General features: G+C 38.1%; 1 protein-coding gene across 3 annotated transcripts in view; it reads right to left on the reverse strand.

The window, feature by feature from the left end:
- Positions 1 to 18,033, reverse strand: part of LOC112155883 (NACHT and WD repeat domain-containing protein 2) — a 66,482-nt gene that overhangs the window by 46,610 nt on the left and 1,839 nt on the right. For all 3 annotated transcript variants that reach the window (XM_024287908.2, XM_024287905.2, XM_024287906.2), the window contains exon 3: positions 4,110 to 4,198. In XM_024287908.2, coding sequence (XP_024143676.1) covers positions 4,110 to 4,198 — 89 coding nt within the window. The remainder of the gene's footprint in view (positions 1 to 4,109; positions 4,199 to 18,033) is intronic.

Genomic DNA, 18,033 nt, shown 5'->3' on the forward strand with positions numbered 1-18,033 from the left:
CGGAGCTCAGTCTGTTTGGAAACAAACCTGAAATCCCCTTGAAAGATGGTTCCTGGTACTGGACCAGGGTCGACTTGGTGTGTTCAGACTGAAAATTTATTCTGGATTATTAGGTCTAAGTGAATCAAATGTCCATTAGTTGGGACGGAGTTGACCTAATTTGTTCTGGATTGAGTCCTGGAGATTGTATTTGGTCTGTAGTCAGACTGGCATCTACCGGAGATTTCTGATTAGGACCAAAGCTTGTAAACAAAACCATGTGACTAAAGATCTCTTCAGTCATTGGCCAGGAACTAAGAAGTGGGTCAAAACAACAAGAGAAAGTTGTAGGTGTGGCCCTTTAAAGTCCTTGTCGGGATAGTTAACTTATTAAAACTTTGAACGTCAGGAACAACAATTTTTACCTGTTACTTTGTTACAGCGAAGGCATGCTGCAACAGTTACTGGCAAGAAGATGTGCTGTGTGTGTTTTCACTCAAAAGATGTTAGCAATTGTGGTACAAGACATTGGGTATCAAGGTACCCTGATAAGTGACATATAGATTGTTGGGATGTGTATCACGTTAAAAGTTGGTTTTATGGGCCGGGTTTCACCCAACCTAATTTCAGTGAGTTCGTGTGTCTCGTCGTTGAATTACAAGGTAGTTGAAGCTACAAGCTAACTTTTAGGATGACATCACAGCAGCTGTAGCTGTAAATCAATGCTTTACATTTTTTCGCAGCTCACCAGTTGTTTTATTTCTAATCAGTTTACGTCACATGACTATGACACTGCTAGATCTGTTGTGCTAGGAATCAGACTAATCTCTGATGAGAACTATCACTTATTCCGGCTCCGTTAGCGAATTGTATTCAGACTGAGGAATCTAAGATTGAACCGAAGTTCAGTCCGATAAGATGAGTCCAAGAGCAGTTCCTGGTTCTGGACCAGGGTCCACTTGGGTGTATTCATACTGAATATAAGTTCCGGATTCTGTACACACCCCAAGACTTTGTTCTAATATACATTTTTACATTTGTATGAGTCAGATTCAAACAAAACAAGATTTTTTTAATGTAGTGAAAAGGGGATTTTACTCTGGACTGCCTTTGTTCTAGTCTTTATAAAATATTCAGGAAATAAAGAAAAAAAAACACTGTAACTACCACTGAACATCAGTGTTCACACAGGGGAAGCTTTCTAAACACTCCTGTTTAGCAACCTCTTTCTGTTTGTCCTTAAAGGCATTTTTCATGCAAACAATTCATGTATTAATTGAGAATTAGCCTCCTGCTGACTGGAGATTTAAAAAAAATGAATAAAAGCAGGAGGTCACGGGGTCTCCCTTTTATCAGGAACAAATTTCCGTGAACGTTTCCGGCAGAAATCTCCGGGTGACTGGAGGGCTCTCCCCGTGAATTTGGAAAGCAAACAAAGCTTTGATGGCTTATCTTTGCGTGTAAACTGATCTGCATTGCAAATGATCCCGATGAGTGGACACCGCGGGGAGGAAGGGCTTGTTCTCTGACAGCGACAAAGGGAAAGCCCCAGCAACGTGCCGCCTTATCCACGGCTGCACGTGCACCGGAGGCCTTATCTCTGTCGGCCTTCTGTCTGCTCGACCCTCTGAGGCACAAACCAGGTTTTCTATTTTAGGTTCACCTGGTCTACATGCAGGAGGGGAAAAAAATAGTCAACAAGCCAACAGGAGCCTGTACTGCCTCAGAAAGATACAGAGAAACTTTATGTGTTGCTTCTGCTGAAAATTTCCCATCATTAGGCTGTTCCTTTCCAAAATGCGACAGCCAGAGTTCTGGTGAGAATTGGTAGAACAGATCAAAATTGTCCAATTTTAGTATTGGCTGCCTGTTAAAAGCAGAAGAATACAGCAGGGAGGCAGAGCCTTTAGCTATTGGGTTCCTTTTTCAGTGGAACCAAACTGTTTCAGTTTCAGAGGCAGACTCTATCCCTTTCTTTGGTTGTTGACGTTAAACTATCCTTTATGAAAGTAAAGGTTAGCCCGAGTGGCCCCAAGACTTGGATTTTTTGCTCATTTTTTTACTTTATAGAATGGATGCAGCTATTCTATTTCACCATGATTTGGTACAAACCTCCATATTCTACAAAAAAAGAAACAAGAATCAAAAATTGTAGAAAAATAATTTTTCAACTATGCCAACTAGTAGGGCTGCCACTAAAGATAATTTTAGTCACCAATTATATCTTTCCTATTAGTCGCTGACAACCACTACCCACCCTGATTAGTCACTGATTGTTGTCCAATTGGTCGATTGGTTAACAATTATTATTGTTTACAATGTGCAATTTGTTTTTAAAAACGGTGATAGTTCCTGTGTGTGTTCCGTGGAGGTTCTTGTCATGTATGGTATTGCTAATGCTCGGCATATGATGTGTTCATAGAAATTTAAATTTTACATGTACGGTTCATGAATTTAAATTTCACCTTATGAAAGATAAACTATATGCTAGCACAAAAAACCATAATTGGCTCACATGTTATAGGGTTCCTGATCCCTGCACTAACTCATTCTCTAAACTTCCCATGGAAATAGTAAACATAATACATATACATATATACATATATTGGTGAACTTTCTGGTTAACTTCTTTAAACAAAACCTAAATATCACTGTTGTTTTAAATTATTTAAAAACAAATCCTGAAAATGTTCTCTACTGTATTTCCATCCTTAGTTCTGTAGTTACGTAAAGCATTTCTGTGTTCCATGACAGAATTAGAGGAAAAAAAACAAAATTTGGGTGTGATTTTTTTTTTAACAACAAAAACACACTTGCTAGTTTTACTTTGAAAATGGGAAGCTCCACCGACACTTTATTTTGAAGATTTGTCTACTTCGGGTGACAGTAACGCTGCACATTTGTCTTTGTTTTCACTTATAAACTTGAAATCCACCATTATTCTACATTTCAAAACAAAAATACATTGTCCCTGAGTTGTACTTTTACTACATTCTACTATATTTATAAAGATCGCGAATCAGCAATCTTCAATGGCGCGTGTATTTGTACTAAAAATTTTAGGAACTGATTGCGAGTATCAGAGTACTCTGATTCTCTAATAACAAAATGTGAGTAAAAATCACTGTGACGCAGATTTTGAGGACAGTGAGGAAGACACCAAGACTGCGGGTTGCTTCAATTTCAGGTGCTAGGTTCTTCTATGGTTGGGGAAGGTCTACATAGCCTACAAAACTTCATGTTTACTATTTGCGATCTAAATGACTTTGTGGCTATCATAATCATTTAAAATAACTACATAACTGAATAAGTAAATAAATAAGCGACCTGTTAAAAATACCAAATTTGTGTCAACGATTTTTTATAGTCAATTAATCGTCGATGTCGATTAATTGACTTGCCATGACAGACAATCACCATTTCAGGTTCTCAGGAAGTTTCTTCCTTATAGGACTTTTCCTATTTCATTGTTATCCAATTGCATGCTCAATGTGAGCTTATTAACGAAAATGCTGCAATGTAATTTGTAAAAAAGATAATAAACTAATGTAAATTGTTGCTTATTGGTTCAAAGCTGTTATGAAAAGCTGCTTTTCTCAGTGTCACCTCCGACTCTGTGTATGATCTGGCACATTTTGACGCCCTCTGGGGTCTGCATGAATAAGCAGCCGTATAGTGGAGGCGAAATGAAGACCTCAGTTGTGGAACAGCTGCATTAAAGGAACCTGTCTTCACACCTCTCATTTATAAAAAAAATATCACACTTTTAAATCCTGCTGTGTCCATCTGCTGAACGTCTGGGGTCAAGTGCAGTCTTTGACATGCAAAGGCACTTCTGGTGACAGTGCCTGCATGCCAGAAAATCTGTCAGAAATGTATCCCAAAAAATGAAAATTCCCTCATACTCTCACCTTGGTGTATAAAAAAACAAAAATGCTAAGAGTAAAGCTGGTTATTTAGAGTTCTCCGAATCAGTCCGGGAAAAAAATCCAGCTTCACTCTGACATTTTAGAGCCATATATGTTGTAAGGTTGTTGTTTGATATATTTTTCTAGAACTGTTAGAAATCTAAGAAACAAAAATGACAATCCATCAACAAAAATTACAAAAAGGGGAGTATTTCCGCTCACCTGGAATTCAATCCCATAGTTTTCCCTGCAGAAGTCTCTCAGTTTGGGGTAGACGTGTTCTTTCAGTGCGTTCCTTTCTGCTTCTGTGTCTAAAAGAGAAAGATAAAATAATTGCAATCATTTAAATGACTGCTCAGTATGAACAATACAAAAAAGTCATTTATCAACAACAATTTATTAGATTAAACTTGTGTTTCAAACCAATGCTGGGGTCATCTAAAGACAAATTAAAAGTAAGATACTGTTTAAACCATAAGAAATATTGAAATCATAGCAGCACAGAGCTTTGATTTATAGAATTTAATCCAAAATATATATACATGTATACTGGAGGATGAAAAATGAACCAATTTGCTATTCCTAACAGCCTGTGATCTCATCCCATGTTCACGCCAACCACAGCATCATGCATTCAAGCAACTACTTTCAATGGAAATTCTATGTAATAGACTAATATGTTACTATTACGGCTGTGGCCGTATTTGGTTTTGTTTCTCTTGGTTCTGTGAATTTTTGTCAGAGTGGGACTCCTGTATGTTTTGTGGATCTTTGTGTCTTTGTTCATTTGTTTCAGGTGTGGTGCTGGAGGTGTGGCTCCCCATTGGTCCAAGCCGGAGGAGGGAGCCTTCAAAAGCACCATGTGTGGAGCTGGGCTGCACCCTGTCTCCACTGCAGCTCAGTGATCTTCTCCACCTGGTTTACTTTGGGCGCACTTTGGAGTTTCTTTGTGGTTTAGTTAAGTCCCACTCTGTTCTTTGGGTTTAGTGTTTGTTAATTTAGGTGAAGCTGTGGGGGTGAACCGCCATTTTCTTTAGTAAATCTTTTCTCCTGTTTCTGTTAGTCCAGGGAGGTTAGTGTTTGTCATTCTTTTACTGTTTCTTTTACAGGTAAGCTCCCTGGATTGAGTTAGTTGGGGTTTTGTTTGTTATTTTGGCCTTGGTTCACCCTGAAGCTTTTTGCTTCACATTTAGTTATTGTTTGGGTTATTTTGTTCTTGTAAGTAAATATTGCTAACTTTTTATGGAGACATTTGTTTTTGTTATCATTTATTATTTAATGTACCTTTATGTTAGGCCCCTAGACAAATTGGAGCGTAACAGTTGCTATGTACAATTTGGCCTTCTGCAATCAAATCTCTTCAGGCGTCGCTAACAGAGTTTTTGGGCTCTACACACAAAACCCTTGAATGTGCATCCAAAAAGTTAAACCAGCTGAAGTTTGGCTAATCAGGGACTCAGATTTGGTCGTTATGTCTGGTTAGAGTCCTTTTTTAATTCATGAAACTGTGTGAAAATTGATTATGAAGGAGAAATTAATAATTGAAATGTTTGCCTAGGTGGTGGTATATGACACCAAGTCTTCTATATATTAGAATAGAACTGTAAAAGCAAAAGTCTGGAGCAAGATTTGGACACAAAATACACATTTTCACTGCCAATTGTTAGTACATACATGAGTATTGGGTAACAACAGTGCAGTGTGAAGCTAGATGCTAGTTCAAGAATGCTACACTCCAATGAAAATGATCTTTTTCATGTTTTTAACATGTTCTTGTAGCTTTTTCTCAAAGTAGAAATGATTACAAATGCGTTTATGTCTCTGTTTAGCGTTTAATAAAAAACTGGAGTATGGATTGATCCAATATGGCTCATTGTTATTTTTGTGCCACTAATGTTAGCTTGAGGGTACAAGCTTGCGTGTGAGCGTGCAAACAGCCCTCTCAGTGAGGGGCGAGGTTACTCTATGCCAACAGTCCCGCCCACAAATCAGAATGGAATTTCTAATGAGCTGCTGCTGTGCATAAAAATATGTCTTAAAAACAAGCACAGGCAAATATGGTTGGAGTGAGACTTTAAATGCCCAGTGTCATTATCAACCGTTTGTGATAGGTGTCAATCGGAATGGCCACGCCCCTCTGGGTCTGGTTCTCAGAGAAAAGCATCCCATCCCTCATCTTGGTGTTGTTTCTGCTTTTCTTGGTTTCAAAGGCTTCTTTGATCCAACCCTTTCATTCTGAAAGGCTCTGACATTGATGAATTGAGGTTTTTGTTGCTTTCTCTTGTCTTAAATGTACGTCCTTTTCCTCCGACACAAGCTTTTTCACGAGACATACTCTATACTTTGTGAATAACAGTCCACGTAAGCTGTCAGCTGTCAGGACGCAGTATGAATGAACCGGCATTGTTGCAGACAAGAGGGACTGATGGGAGGAGGAAACACACCGGAGCATATTCAACATGGGCAAAGGAAAACAACAGGTGCAAAATAAGGGAAAAAAAAAACAAAGGAAAGACAATAAAACATAAGTAGGCAGCGGTGAACTAATGCAAAGAGCTGTGAAAAAGCACAACATAAACACAGGAAACAAACCATTCATGAAACTCAGAAAAGTATGGAATTCCCAAATCGAGCATTTACGAATTATAAGGAAAAGGGAGCACAAAAACTAATTATAAACAATTTATAAAAAAAGAGCTTAAAGACAAAACCTCGTGTGTTTTTCATGACACAGAAATAACAGAAACAGAACAAACACATTCATGTGTTACATCAAAGGAACCAAGAAACTCAAACAACAACACAAAATGCAATAATGGGGTTAAACACACGGGCTCAACCGGATGGAAAGGGGCATGGTCATTCGGACAGACCTGACAGGTTTGTCAGTAGTTACACTCGCGTCAGAACAACTGATAGTTAAAGGTTAACTGTATGTATATGAACTTGATTTGATTTTTTTCAACTCACAGATACAATGTTGTTGACCCATTTAAATATAACCATTCAAATTACTGTACAGACTTTTTTTCCTACTTTTTTCAGTGAAAAGATAGAGGTCCTTCCAAATGTATATGTACTGTATGTTTCTGAGTGCTCCAGATAACCCAAAATGAAAGTTTCTCTTTTATGTACTTTCATTTTTATTTTCAAGATGACTGTGAATTTAACTAAAAGACACCTCTAAAAGATTGGCTAACGTAACTCAAAGTCAGGGTTACACTCCCCCATCTTGGACAGGTGCTTTGCTGTCGTGGAAGGCTTTCAGGTCACATGACATAAAAAAACCCAACCTGAGCTGTGAAATGTGATCTACAATAACAAATGTATGCCCCCACTCTGTTTTCTGAATTTGACACAAACCCCAAAAAATACCTAGTGTTGCAGTGACTCAAATGACCACTAGAGGCTGGTGTCAGACAATACCAACTTTCCACTAACCTAAACATTAAAAAGTTATTTCATACAGTCAAGGAGCTTTCTGTCAATTAAAATGACATCACAAATGATCCGTCCAGTTTTTTATGTCCACAGTTGAAACATTACTTGACAGCGTTTCAGATCTTTTCTGTTGGAGGATTTAATTCCAAAATCTGTAACTTCTGTAATATTTTCTTCTGTAACTAAATGTCTGCATTCATAGCTTTGCTGGGCGGTATGGAAAAAATTGCATGTCACGATAAAAATTATTTAATATCACAATAACGATATATATTATGATATACCAAAAGTATATTTTCAGGTATTCTCTGAAAAAAATAGCTAAGAATGTCATCACTTACTTTATTTCTTCAAGTAGCATATAACTGAATGGTTACAAATGAGAAACCTCTTTTAAAGTACAGAAAAGTTTCAAGGTTCTTAGTAGCAAAACACATTTTGCACAAAACTTAACCAATAAAAATAAAGAAATAGAACAATAGAAGAGGAATAGCACAACAGACACTTTTCTATCACCCACATGATATGTATCGTCATAATTTCCCGCACCAGTTCATAGTATTACCTTCTATGAGCAACACGCAAAATAAGTGCAAACCAGCTCTTTAATGTTACGAGAACGCTGAAGATAAAGTTCCAAAATCTGAGGATTTATGTCTGTTCTTGTATTTATAAAATACCAGTTTTATGACTTTTTTTCCATTTATTTCGGTATATTTATATTTAAAAGTCAGACAAAGCATCCGGTTTGTAGTTTCGGCTTTAACAGTTAAGGATAACGCTAAGGGAAAATCTTACATTTTAAACTAAAAGGGTCCGACACAAAATCCAGTAAATAATGAAAGTTAAAAGGGGCTGTGGATATTTTTAAGAGGGTAAGGATTAACTTCCCTTCTAAAGTCAAAGGAAACTGAAAAAATATCAGATGTCAGCTTCAGGCTAGTCGGTGAATGTCTGGCATTAAATCAAATGATTAGTTTGGGGACTATTTAGTTATAGCATTTTATTGCCTGCAGACGATTAAAAAAACAACAAATAATTTTAGTATTTTTAAAAATAATGAATCAGTATGCATAATAGCATAACCATGTGGTTCTGTAGAAAAATGCATTCTATAAAGTGAAATAATGCAGCTTTACACAGGCGGATATGATGTTAGACAGTCCCAGTGCCACAGAGTGAAAGCCCACATCTTGATGTCGTGTCCCACTTTCCCTCCTCCTTTCCTCTCCTTTTCTCCATCTTCCAAATGGTTACTGTAATGTCTTTGGACAGGCCCAGCCTGCGTCCCTCTCTGTTTCTGAGGGGGTACGGACTGATCGTTAAAAACAGAATCTGCCCAACAGAGAGACCCAGAAGCTGGCTGGGAGATGCAAACACACACGGCGGACGGCGCACAATCAGCCCCTCAGCTGCGAGCCGTGTCATCCACAGCGTGAGTAAAAGAGCCCACAAATTCACTCTGACGTATCTATCTCTCATCTATCTTTAGTAAGGCTTCGGGCCGTGACTGAGCAAATATCCGCCCAGAGCCACCCTGGCCAAATGTCAAATCAATGCCAAACAGACGTTACAGCACACAAATTAAATAAGTGGCAGTGTCTCCATACGTGGAGCTGTTACTTCTTTCCATTGGAGGCATGTTACAGTAAAATAAAACAGGCTTAAGGTGACACCAAGGACACCTCATCAGAAGAACCTGTCTGAGAATTGGAATGTAACTCGCGGAAAGTGTTGAAAGGCGAAATTCTGCTCTGTTCAGACTTAAATTGTGCTGCTACTGGTTTTGTGCTGATAACAGCAACCTGCCTCGCTGTCTTGTTGTTTTGGCGGGATGCTGATGAGTTATGGCAGCCCGATCCGCGAGTGTGTTCGCCGTCTGCACGCCGACATGCAAAAGAACAAAGAGTGGGTCCAGCGTTCGCATGCGTTTGTGTGCTTTCCCCTTCAATTTTCCTGTTTGTTTTTTTCCACAGTGCAGACCAATCTTTTGCTCAGACATGCCCTGTCACTTCTCCTTACTTTTCTTATCACAAGCTCGGCTTTTCTTCTTTTCTGCACCTTTTCTATTTAGAGCAATGTTTAAACAAAAATACAAAATTGTCTCTATATCTCATATCACTTGTTTTGCAACTTTGGAACTTCTTACTTTTACTACTTGCTATTTTTAATTAATACAAGACTGGACATTTCTCAGTTTACCATTTTTTTAATCAAATGTTTTTAATATAAAAATCTGAACTATAACACTATTAACTCCTTGTTCCTTAGTCATGTGGGGTAAACCCACTACGGGCAAATAAATACATGTGCTAATTTAGCTTATTTCCGCTTAGTTTATTTTCTGATCCTGAAGAAAGTTTAATTTGGAAAAATGCCAGATTCTGTTCACAACAGCCGGACTTAAAGCGGCTACCTGCATTGCTAATTTAATAGCCAAATGCTAGCAAAACCCATCCATCCATCCATCCATCCATCTTCCTGACCGCTTCTTCCCTTTCGGGGTCGCGAGGGTGCCGGAGCCTATCCCGGCTACTGATGGGTGAAGGCGGGGTACACCCTGGACAGGTCGCCAGTCTGTCGCAGGGCCTCAATCACACATTCACTCTCACATCCACACCTAGGGGCAATTCAGAGTCACCAATTAATCTATGAAGCATGTTTTTGGACGGTGGGAGAAAACCGGAGTCCCCGGTGAAAACCCATGCATGCACGGGGAGAACATGCAAACTCCACAAAACCCAAACAATAAAACATATTTGGAAAGTTTTTTCGAAGAGAAAAGAGCCAGTGAGGAAACCGAAGAAGAAACTTTTTACAGACAAAACGGGGAGTCTTCCTCCACATATGTATCTATTGAGACATTGTTCTCAATAAATGCATGTTTTAAACACCGATAATAAAGTTGGAGACATGGTGGATTTATGTTTGTATTATATTTATAAAATACCAGTTTTACGATGGTTTTATCAGTTTATTTTGCTTTATTTATTCATCACACCTTAAAAGTCGGACGTTGCTGAAGCTAGCGTCCGATTGTTAGCATCCATTCTGACGTTAAAGGGAAAACCTACATCACAAAGTTCAAAAATGTTTAAATAGAATGAAGATTCAATTAAAAAAAGTTGCTGATTTGTGGAAATTTGTAAAAGGGACATTTGAGAATTATCCTACAGCAAGGATGAATAGGAAACCTCAGCACAAAAAATGTTCCTTTGTGTTGAAAAAATACCCAATGAATTAGGATTTATGGAAAGACAAAATATGATCAATCTTTTTGCCCAAAAATCAGAGCCTGGATTGAGGGTTAAAATGGTATTCTATGGGGGAATAATCGTGTATTGTTTCCTTTATGGATTTTTTTTTTTCAAATCAGAAACGACGTCTACAAATCAACAACTTTGTTTCATTGAATCTTCATCATCTGCAAAATAAAAAAATCTGATATTTTTAGACTTTTTTAAACAAAATTTCTTGTAGTAGCATGTTATCTTGAAACCCGAAGCCTAAAAATGCCAACTTCTGCCCCGTTAGTGAAGACATTGTCTAATTTAAACCGGTCCGTGGCTGGGGACCACTGCTCTAGCGTACGTGGATGAAAATGGAATGTCCGGTTGTTGTGCCTATGTTGTGCAATAATGTAAGTTAAATGCACTTGTATGTAAAGGTGATGCTGTCATATGGTGCTCTTATGCTACACTCTAGTAGTTAGTAAAGATGAACGTACTGGGTCCTTACTGACCTATTCTCTGTTTGTCTAATTTTCTAGTTTCTAACAGTCAGGCTGCAAGCAAGTAGCCCACTCTGATCTTGTAAACAGCAATCTGGTGCAGTTCATATAAATGGGGGTGGGCATTAGGAGGGTGTGAGCTGGTCTTCAACCAAAGAGCTGCAGGGACCTCAGAACTCATTCAGCAAAACTTCTTTATCAAGTTGTTTCCTTTGGGTAATTTTGTAGCACATAATGTCTTATACTATCAACTTTCTTTGTGTCATTTAAAGCTAATTTGACTAACTTGACAAATGTCTACCATTACTGTTAATGTTGGTCTCTCAATAAGTAATAAAAGCTAGAAAAAGCTGGATTCATAAAACATTTACAAGAAAATAAGTGAGTTAGGTAGTTCTTTTTTGTTTTTACTTTTCTCAAATGTGTCACCAATTAATTTCAATGAGTGCAAATTGTCAAAAACTCAGCCTTGAAATGTCCTTTTTTGTTTTCATTTAGTTATAACTCATTTCCACGGCTCACCAAGCATTATTTCCAAGTAAATGGGAGTCATCAGTTGTCATTCAAATTCATAAAAAAGAGATTCCTTGTTACCTTCCAATAACAAACCCATCAGTGGTATACCCACAGTGTCTAAAGTTGCAGAGAAATTTATTACCCAACAAAATATTTCTCACCTAAATAACTCATCCGTTTCACTCCGACTGATGCAGTTTGGCTTTAGAGCTCACCACTCAACAGAGACAACAAACTGCTTCTTATTTAGAACATTTTCAAGCTCAAATAAATAGTTACTATTCTTCTCCTCTCCCTCTGTCCACGTGTGTCCCGCAAGGGTCCAGTCTAGGGCCCTTGCTATTCTCCACAAAAATAACTTTCCTACAGTCTGTCCAATGTTTTCATACAGATGTACGCTGATGATGCAGTCATTTATACATATGGTAAAAACACATTTCAGGTGGGTGAAGTTCTCACTAAATCTATGTGTCATATTGCAGAATGGTTGGATAAGTGAAGCAGTTAGAATGTTTTTCTCCAAGTTAAGCAGTATAAATGTACAGACTGATGTTTTTGTTGCAGTGAAAGAAAATAGAAGCTTTCTAAGAACTTGAATATCTTGGGGCTTTATTAGACACAGGAATTGCATTTAAATCTCGAATCAAAAGACTGTAACCGTTCTAAAATTAGTTTGTCCAATTTTAGATTTATTCTGGCACATTTGTCGCTTCAGGCAGCTAAAATGTTTATGCACGCCATGGTTTGGTCACACATGACATATTGTCTTACAACCTGGACACATAAAAAAACGACAGCACTAACACCCTAGAGTCACTGTGCAAACAAGCAAATACTGGGTAAAAAAAATGCTGCGTTATCAACATTGGCCATCTTACAAAAACAAACTGTTAAGTTGGGATATGGTTATTAAGAACACAAAACAAGTATTCAAACATTTCCTTCAAATCGAAGGAATAAAAAAAATACATCCAAATTGTACAGATGCACAGCTGAGATGCACTTCAAGTAGAAATTTGCTCAGGAGGTAAAAACCCATTAGTAGTTGAAATCCCATTGTATTTGCATCTATTGTAGGCAGAAGTTTGACAGGATGTTGTCTCTTTTCTTGACCTTAATTAACTTTCAGACTGTGTCACAACAGAAATGTAGAATGGACGAGGTTTGATCCCCATATTGTAAAGCTCAAACTATTAAAAGATTTATCCTCCCCCCCCGAACACAGGACTGATGCTACGAGACCTGAAGATGCTGCCAATCCCAGCAGGACACAAACTCAACATGAACCCAAACAGCAACAACATCAAGCGCAAATCAATAACGGATGACCTGGAAGACGCTGAAGGCAAATATGTGGATCAGTCATCCATAAAGGCCAGATGTTCTTGCATTTCCTGAACCCATGGAGACCTGGCCGTTGTAGGAAACAGCACTGAATCCAGATGGAGGAGATCCACTGGAGGTTACTGTGAAATTAGCTCCGGGAGCAGCATCCAAACAGCATCTGCAGGTAACAGCAACGCTTGAACACGTTCACTGGGTTGGTTTTCTCAAGTGTTGCTCTCTGGTTTTTTGTTTTTTTGCATTGAAGCCATTAAAGGAATGCGCTCTGTGACACTGAACCCTGATGGGTGAAGAAGGTAACCTTGGAAACCACGTCATTTTGGTATTTGTAAAATTCCAGATAATGTAATCCAAATAGTATAACTGCTTGAATTAGCTATTGGCTGTATAATCCAAGGAGAAAACTACAAATAAAATTTCTTCTCAGTCAATTTTTCTCGTTTTAATTACAGTCCAAATTATTATGCAAATGATATTTTTCTATGATTTTTCAAAAATGAGATACGTGAAATATTCAAGATTTTCATACCTCGTCTAAGACATTAAACTATGTCTAGCTTTTCAGCAGCAAAGAAAGACACTTTTTCCCATTTTGCTTGAAAATGTTGGTCTGCGTAATAATGTGGAACATTTAATTGAGCTCACCTGGTAAACTAATGACCACAGGTGTTTTAGATTTATTTGATTTCAAAAAAAGTCCTGAGACACAGTATCATCCACGAGTTTTCTCTTTTTCACACCCAAATACAATTTGCATAATTCTTGGAACACACTGTAATTTAATGGTTTTAGTGATCACATTTTTTGTATGTAATGACAACAGGTGGATCGTTATCATCTGTTCTCCATTTATTTCTTAAGTTACTGACCTGCTAACATATCAGTGAGTTCGAATTTTGACAAAAAAACTTTATTTAAACTGCTGTAAAACAATAAAAAGAATGCTTAATATTGAAGACTGACTCCAGTACATAAAACACCAAATAAGACGTTTATTGAAAAATATTAAATCTACAGTATGTTTAGGAAACTCTTCAAATATTTAAAATATAAAACATCCACACCTCTATCTATAGTAACGCAAATCTTGATTAGCTGCAAAATTGGTCATTTCCCAGAAAAGCTTAACAACCCATGAAGATGATTTGAGACAAGCTAAAGACATACATGAGAATCTGACACTGCCACCTCAAGATTCTTATTGAGTTATTTTTGCCATGTTTGGAACCTCCAGCTAAATCCCAGAAAAACATCCGTACATAAATAAACACTTTTGTGTTTCCAACTAGTCAATAAACGTTTTGCATGTCACATCATCTCAGCAAAGTCTTTTCGACTTCTCTCCGTTTATTTTTTGTGAGTCAAAAAGTGTGAGACTAAAATGTAGAAAAACTCAACCAACATGTATGATTGGAGGGAAAATGTCAAATGTGACATTCCTGAAATGATTCATCGAAAGCTGTCTAAAAACTGCTGTCAATTAACAGCAATGTCACATGGATGACCTCCGATCTACAAATCATGTATGGATTTTTTTTCTTGCTAAATGGATTTTCCAAGAAATATCTGCATGCTTCTTTATGAATCTAAATGACCTAGCATTAGTAGGGACGTTGGTGAGAAACTTTTTATATTTTAAGGCTGAATTTGAGTAAATAAACAAGACTTTTGCACATTGAGGATCATCAGGATAGAATTGGTATTTTCTTTTTCCCCCTTTTGCCCAGCGAACCATCCAGGGTACACCCTGTCCTCAACCAACTGGGATAGGCTCCAGCATCCCCCCAGACCTCAAAAAGGATTAAACAGGCTTGGTAAATGGAAGATTGATTCCCTTTTTAAAAATATTTTTAAAGTGTTTTCTATTGAGCATCAGCAGAACCTGGTAGCTCACGCGTTTTAAGAACGCTCTGAGAGCTGCTGCTGCACTCGTCTGGGACCGAGTCCTGCGTGCGCTCAGGAGCAGGCGAGGCAACATTTTAAATGGCCTGCAACAACAGTCCAAACGTCCAACACTGGCCCACCCCCAAGAAGCAATTTTGAAAGAGTGGCCGCATAAAGCTGACGCAGTCTCCTGCCATTCCTCCCACTGTGCTTACTCCTTTTTTTTCGCAACTCGACTTATAATTAACAGGAGGGAAAGCTTTCAAAGCTGCGAAATGAGCGGAAATTTAGAAAAGAAAAATGTCAGTTAAAACACGAGGGACCGTTTTGTGGGCAAACGTAAAGCAATCAGCCGTCTCCACGGCCCTGACAGCAGACCGTTTGAGAATTGATGTTATGCATCATGCCTTAAGAGCCTCAGGCTTTTTATCGCTGCCAAACCGCTTAAGTGATAGCTTGCTGTTTGGATGCAAGACTCACTCGTCTGCTAGATCCCTAAAAGGACTTCAACCAGGTAACACACTGACGTGGACCCATGAGCTCAGGAAGTGACCAATGACACCACAAAAATAAGAAAGTGAAGGCATTTCAGTTGCCAACCATTTTGCCAACCTGCCGAACCCCATTCAGGGTCACATGGTTGCTGGAGCCTATCCCAGCTACTTTTGAGTGAAGGCGAGGCACACCCTGAACATATCACCAGTTTATTACAGCATCTTTAGAATCATAAACCAATCTATGAAGCATGTTTTTGAACTGTGGGAAGACGCCAGAGTTACCAGAGAAATCCTATGCATGCACGGGGAGAATATGCAAACTCTACACTGAATAGACTCAAGTCTTATGCAGTGAGGTGAGATGTTGGAGATATTAGAGTCCTCAAATTAAGTAATTCTTCATACTGTCCTCCATAGTTACACCATAAATTTATTTAAAAAACATTGTCATTTTGTTTTACTTTTGCTTTTCAAATTTACTCCCAACAAGACACAATTTTAGCTTTACAAAAACCTAAATAGATTCTTTTTTTTAAGCATATGACATCAGATACTAGAAAAAAGGGCACAGATTAAAATAGAAAACCTGTGAGTCATGTCACCTTATTCCAAGTCTGTCTTTCATAGTCTGAAATAAAAAATAAAAAAAAACAATCTGGAACATTGCCTTACAAACAGTAACGATGGCAGCTCACACCAGCTGGTTGGTTCCATTCCTCATCGCCCTGGTTTACATGCTTTTCAAAACAAATTTCACATTCAGATTCATCACACCGCTGAAAGAGTTTTCCACCGCTCCGTCTCAAATGCGCTCAAGCTCTGAGACATTTCCTTCTTTTGTCTTTTTGTGCTAAATGTCGGAGTTTCACTTGTAAATGCCGTGGCTGCCAACAGAAATTCTTTAAGTCTTTTAGGTCTGATGGAGTTTTGAATGAACATCCAACAATCTAATAGTATCCAGCCTTGATATGAAATACTATTTTCAAACTCTGAAATCCCTCCTTAGTCTCAATTCAGAACTCTTCTTCTTATTCATGTTTACTGGCCAGTTTGCCGTATTAAAGCAACAGGTTCTCATAATTTCAGTCTTTTTTATTTTTTTGGCTGCCCCCTTTAGGGGGCGCCATAGCAAACACCAACCACCTTAATGCTATCAATAAAATATCCATCCATCCAAACCCGAATAATACCCTGCAGTTTCTATGGTTTTCAAAATAAAAAAATCATATATTTCTGGTTTAATTTCATTTTGAATTTTAAGGAACCTTTTCAAATTGGGATTTTGTTAAGTTAACTTAAAGGGCTCACAAAAATAAGTAAATACGTGTTTTTCTATTTTTTTTAAATACATGTTGAGTGGCTGTAAAGTCTGACGCTCAGTTAACGTCGACGTTGTGTTTTACCACAGCATAAAGCTGAAGAAAACAGCTTCAACTGCGGGGCTTTTGAAGGCCAAGCTGGGTCACAAAATACAAAAAAAAAAAAATTAGCTTTTTTGAGTATTTAGCTTAGTAATATTCGTATCTTTTTTTTTATTTCTCACTCAAATGTCTCTAGTTGTGGTGAATCTGAATAGTTACAGCAGCTACAGGTGGTTCAGTCCAGGCTTTTAAAGACTGTGCCCTCTTGAAGTCCCACCCTGATCATCTTCTGATCAATTTTCAAAGCGTTCCTTGTGGTTTTTTAATCATAATTATGTCGTTTGTAACCAAAAATAATAAAACCAGTGTCGTTTTCTTGGACAATGGTTTTGGCAAAGCGGCAGGAGGTCAGTAGAAGTTTGTGTCTAAGTTGTGGGCGGGAGTGTAGGCGCAGAATGACGCCACCTCCCGTTCCCCTTCATGTTACTGAGCGTTCTCTGATTACATTCTCTCCCACTAGCTGACAGCCCCTCACAAACCCAAGCCAACAATATCATGCAACAATATTGTTGCACTATCCAGCCGTACAGTTTAAAGCTAGATGTCGGCTTGGAAAAGGAAAACATAGATGGATCTAGTCATCTCGCCCAGCATATTTTCTAAACCATAAATGTGATCTTTTTGACGGTGATACTCAGAAATGCAATTTTTAGCAATTTTTTTTGTGTTTTTCTAAATATATGTTGCTCCAGACTCCAGTTGCAACAGCAACAAAAAAAGGAAAAAATGAAAATGAAGAGAAAAAAAATCATATATAAGAGACAGAGTATTTGCACGCTTCACAACTGTAACACAATGATCCTTATTTAGAAGAAACAAAATAAGAGTCTAGTATATTAGCGCAACAACTGGACAAAAATTCAGCATAAAGAACATGCTAACAAGTCAACTTAACTCTTTATATCATTTAGAATCAATATTTCCTTGAAAAAATTCCGCTAAGCTCAATGTAGGACTGAGCGACGTGTCTTCTTCTGCGAATAGCAAATACCGCAACACATACGTACAGCTCGCTCTAGTGGTCATTGCTATTTATTTATATTAAATCACATATAAGTCGACTTATACTTATACTCCATCATCGAAAACAAATACCAGGAGAACATTTTAAAAACACTAAAAACGCGAAATGGCAGCCACTTTATCCTCACTTGCATCCTCTCCCTTTAACAGCAAACACTTCTCTGCTTTGTTTTCTCTAGTCTTAGTTAGTCTATTTTTACCCCCCCTAATTGTCCAGAAGGCATATTCAAATTCAGATCTGCTGGGGGTGTCCTGCTGTCTGCTCCCACAGCACACTCTGAGCCGAGAGC

Source organism: Oryzias melastigma, linkage group LG18, assembly GCF_002922805.2.
Source record: "Oryzias melastigma strain HK-1 linkage group LG18, ASM292280v2, whole genome shotgun sequence".
NCBI classification, from domain to species: Eukaryota; Metazoa; Chordata; class Actinopteri; order Beloniformes; family Adrianichthyidae; genus Oryzias; species Oryzias melastigma.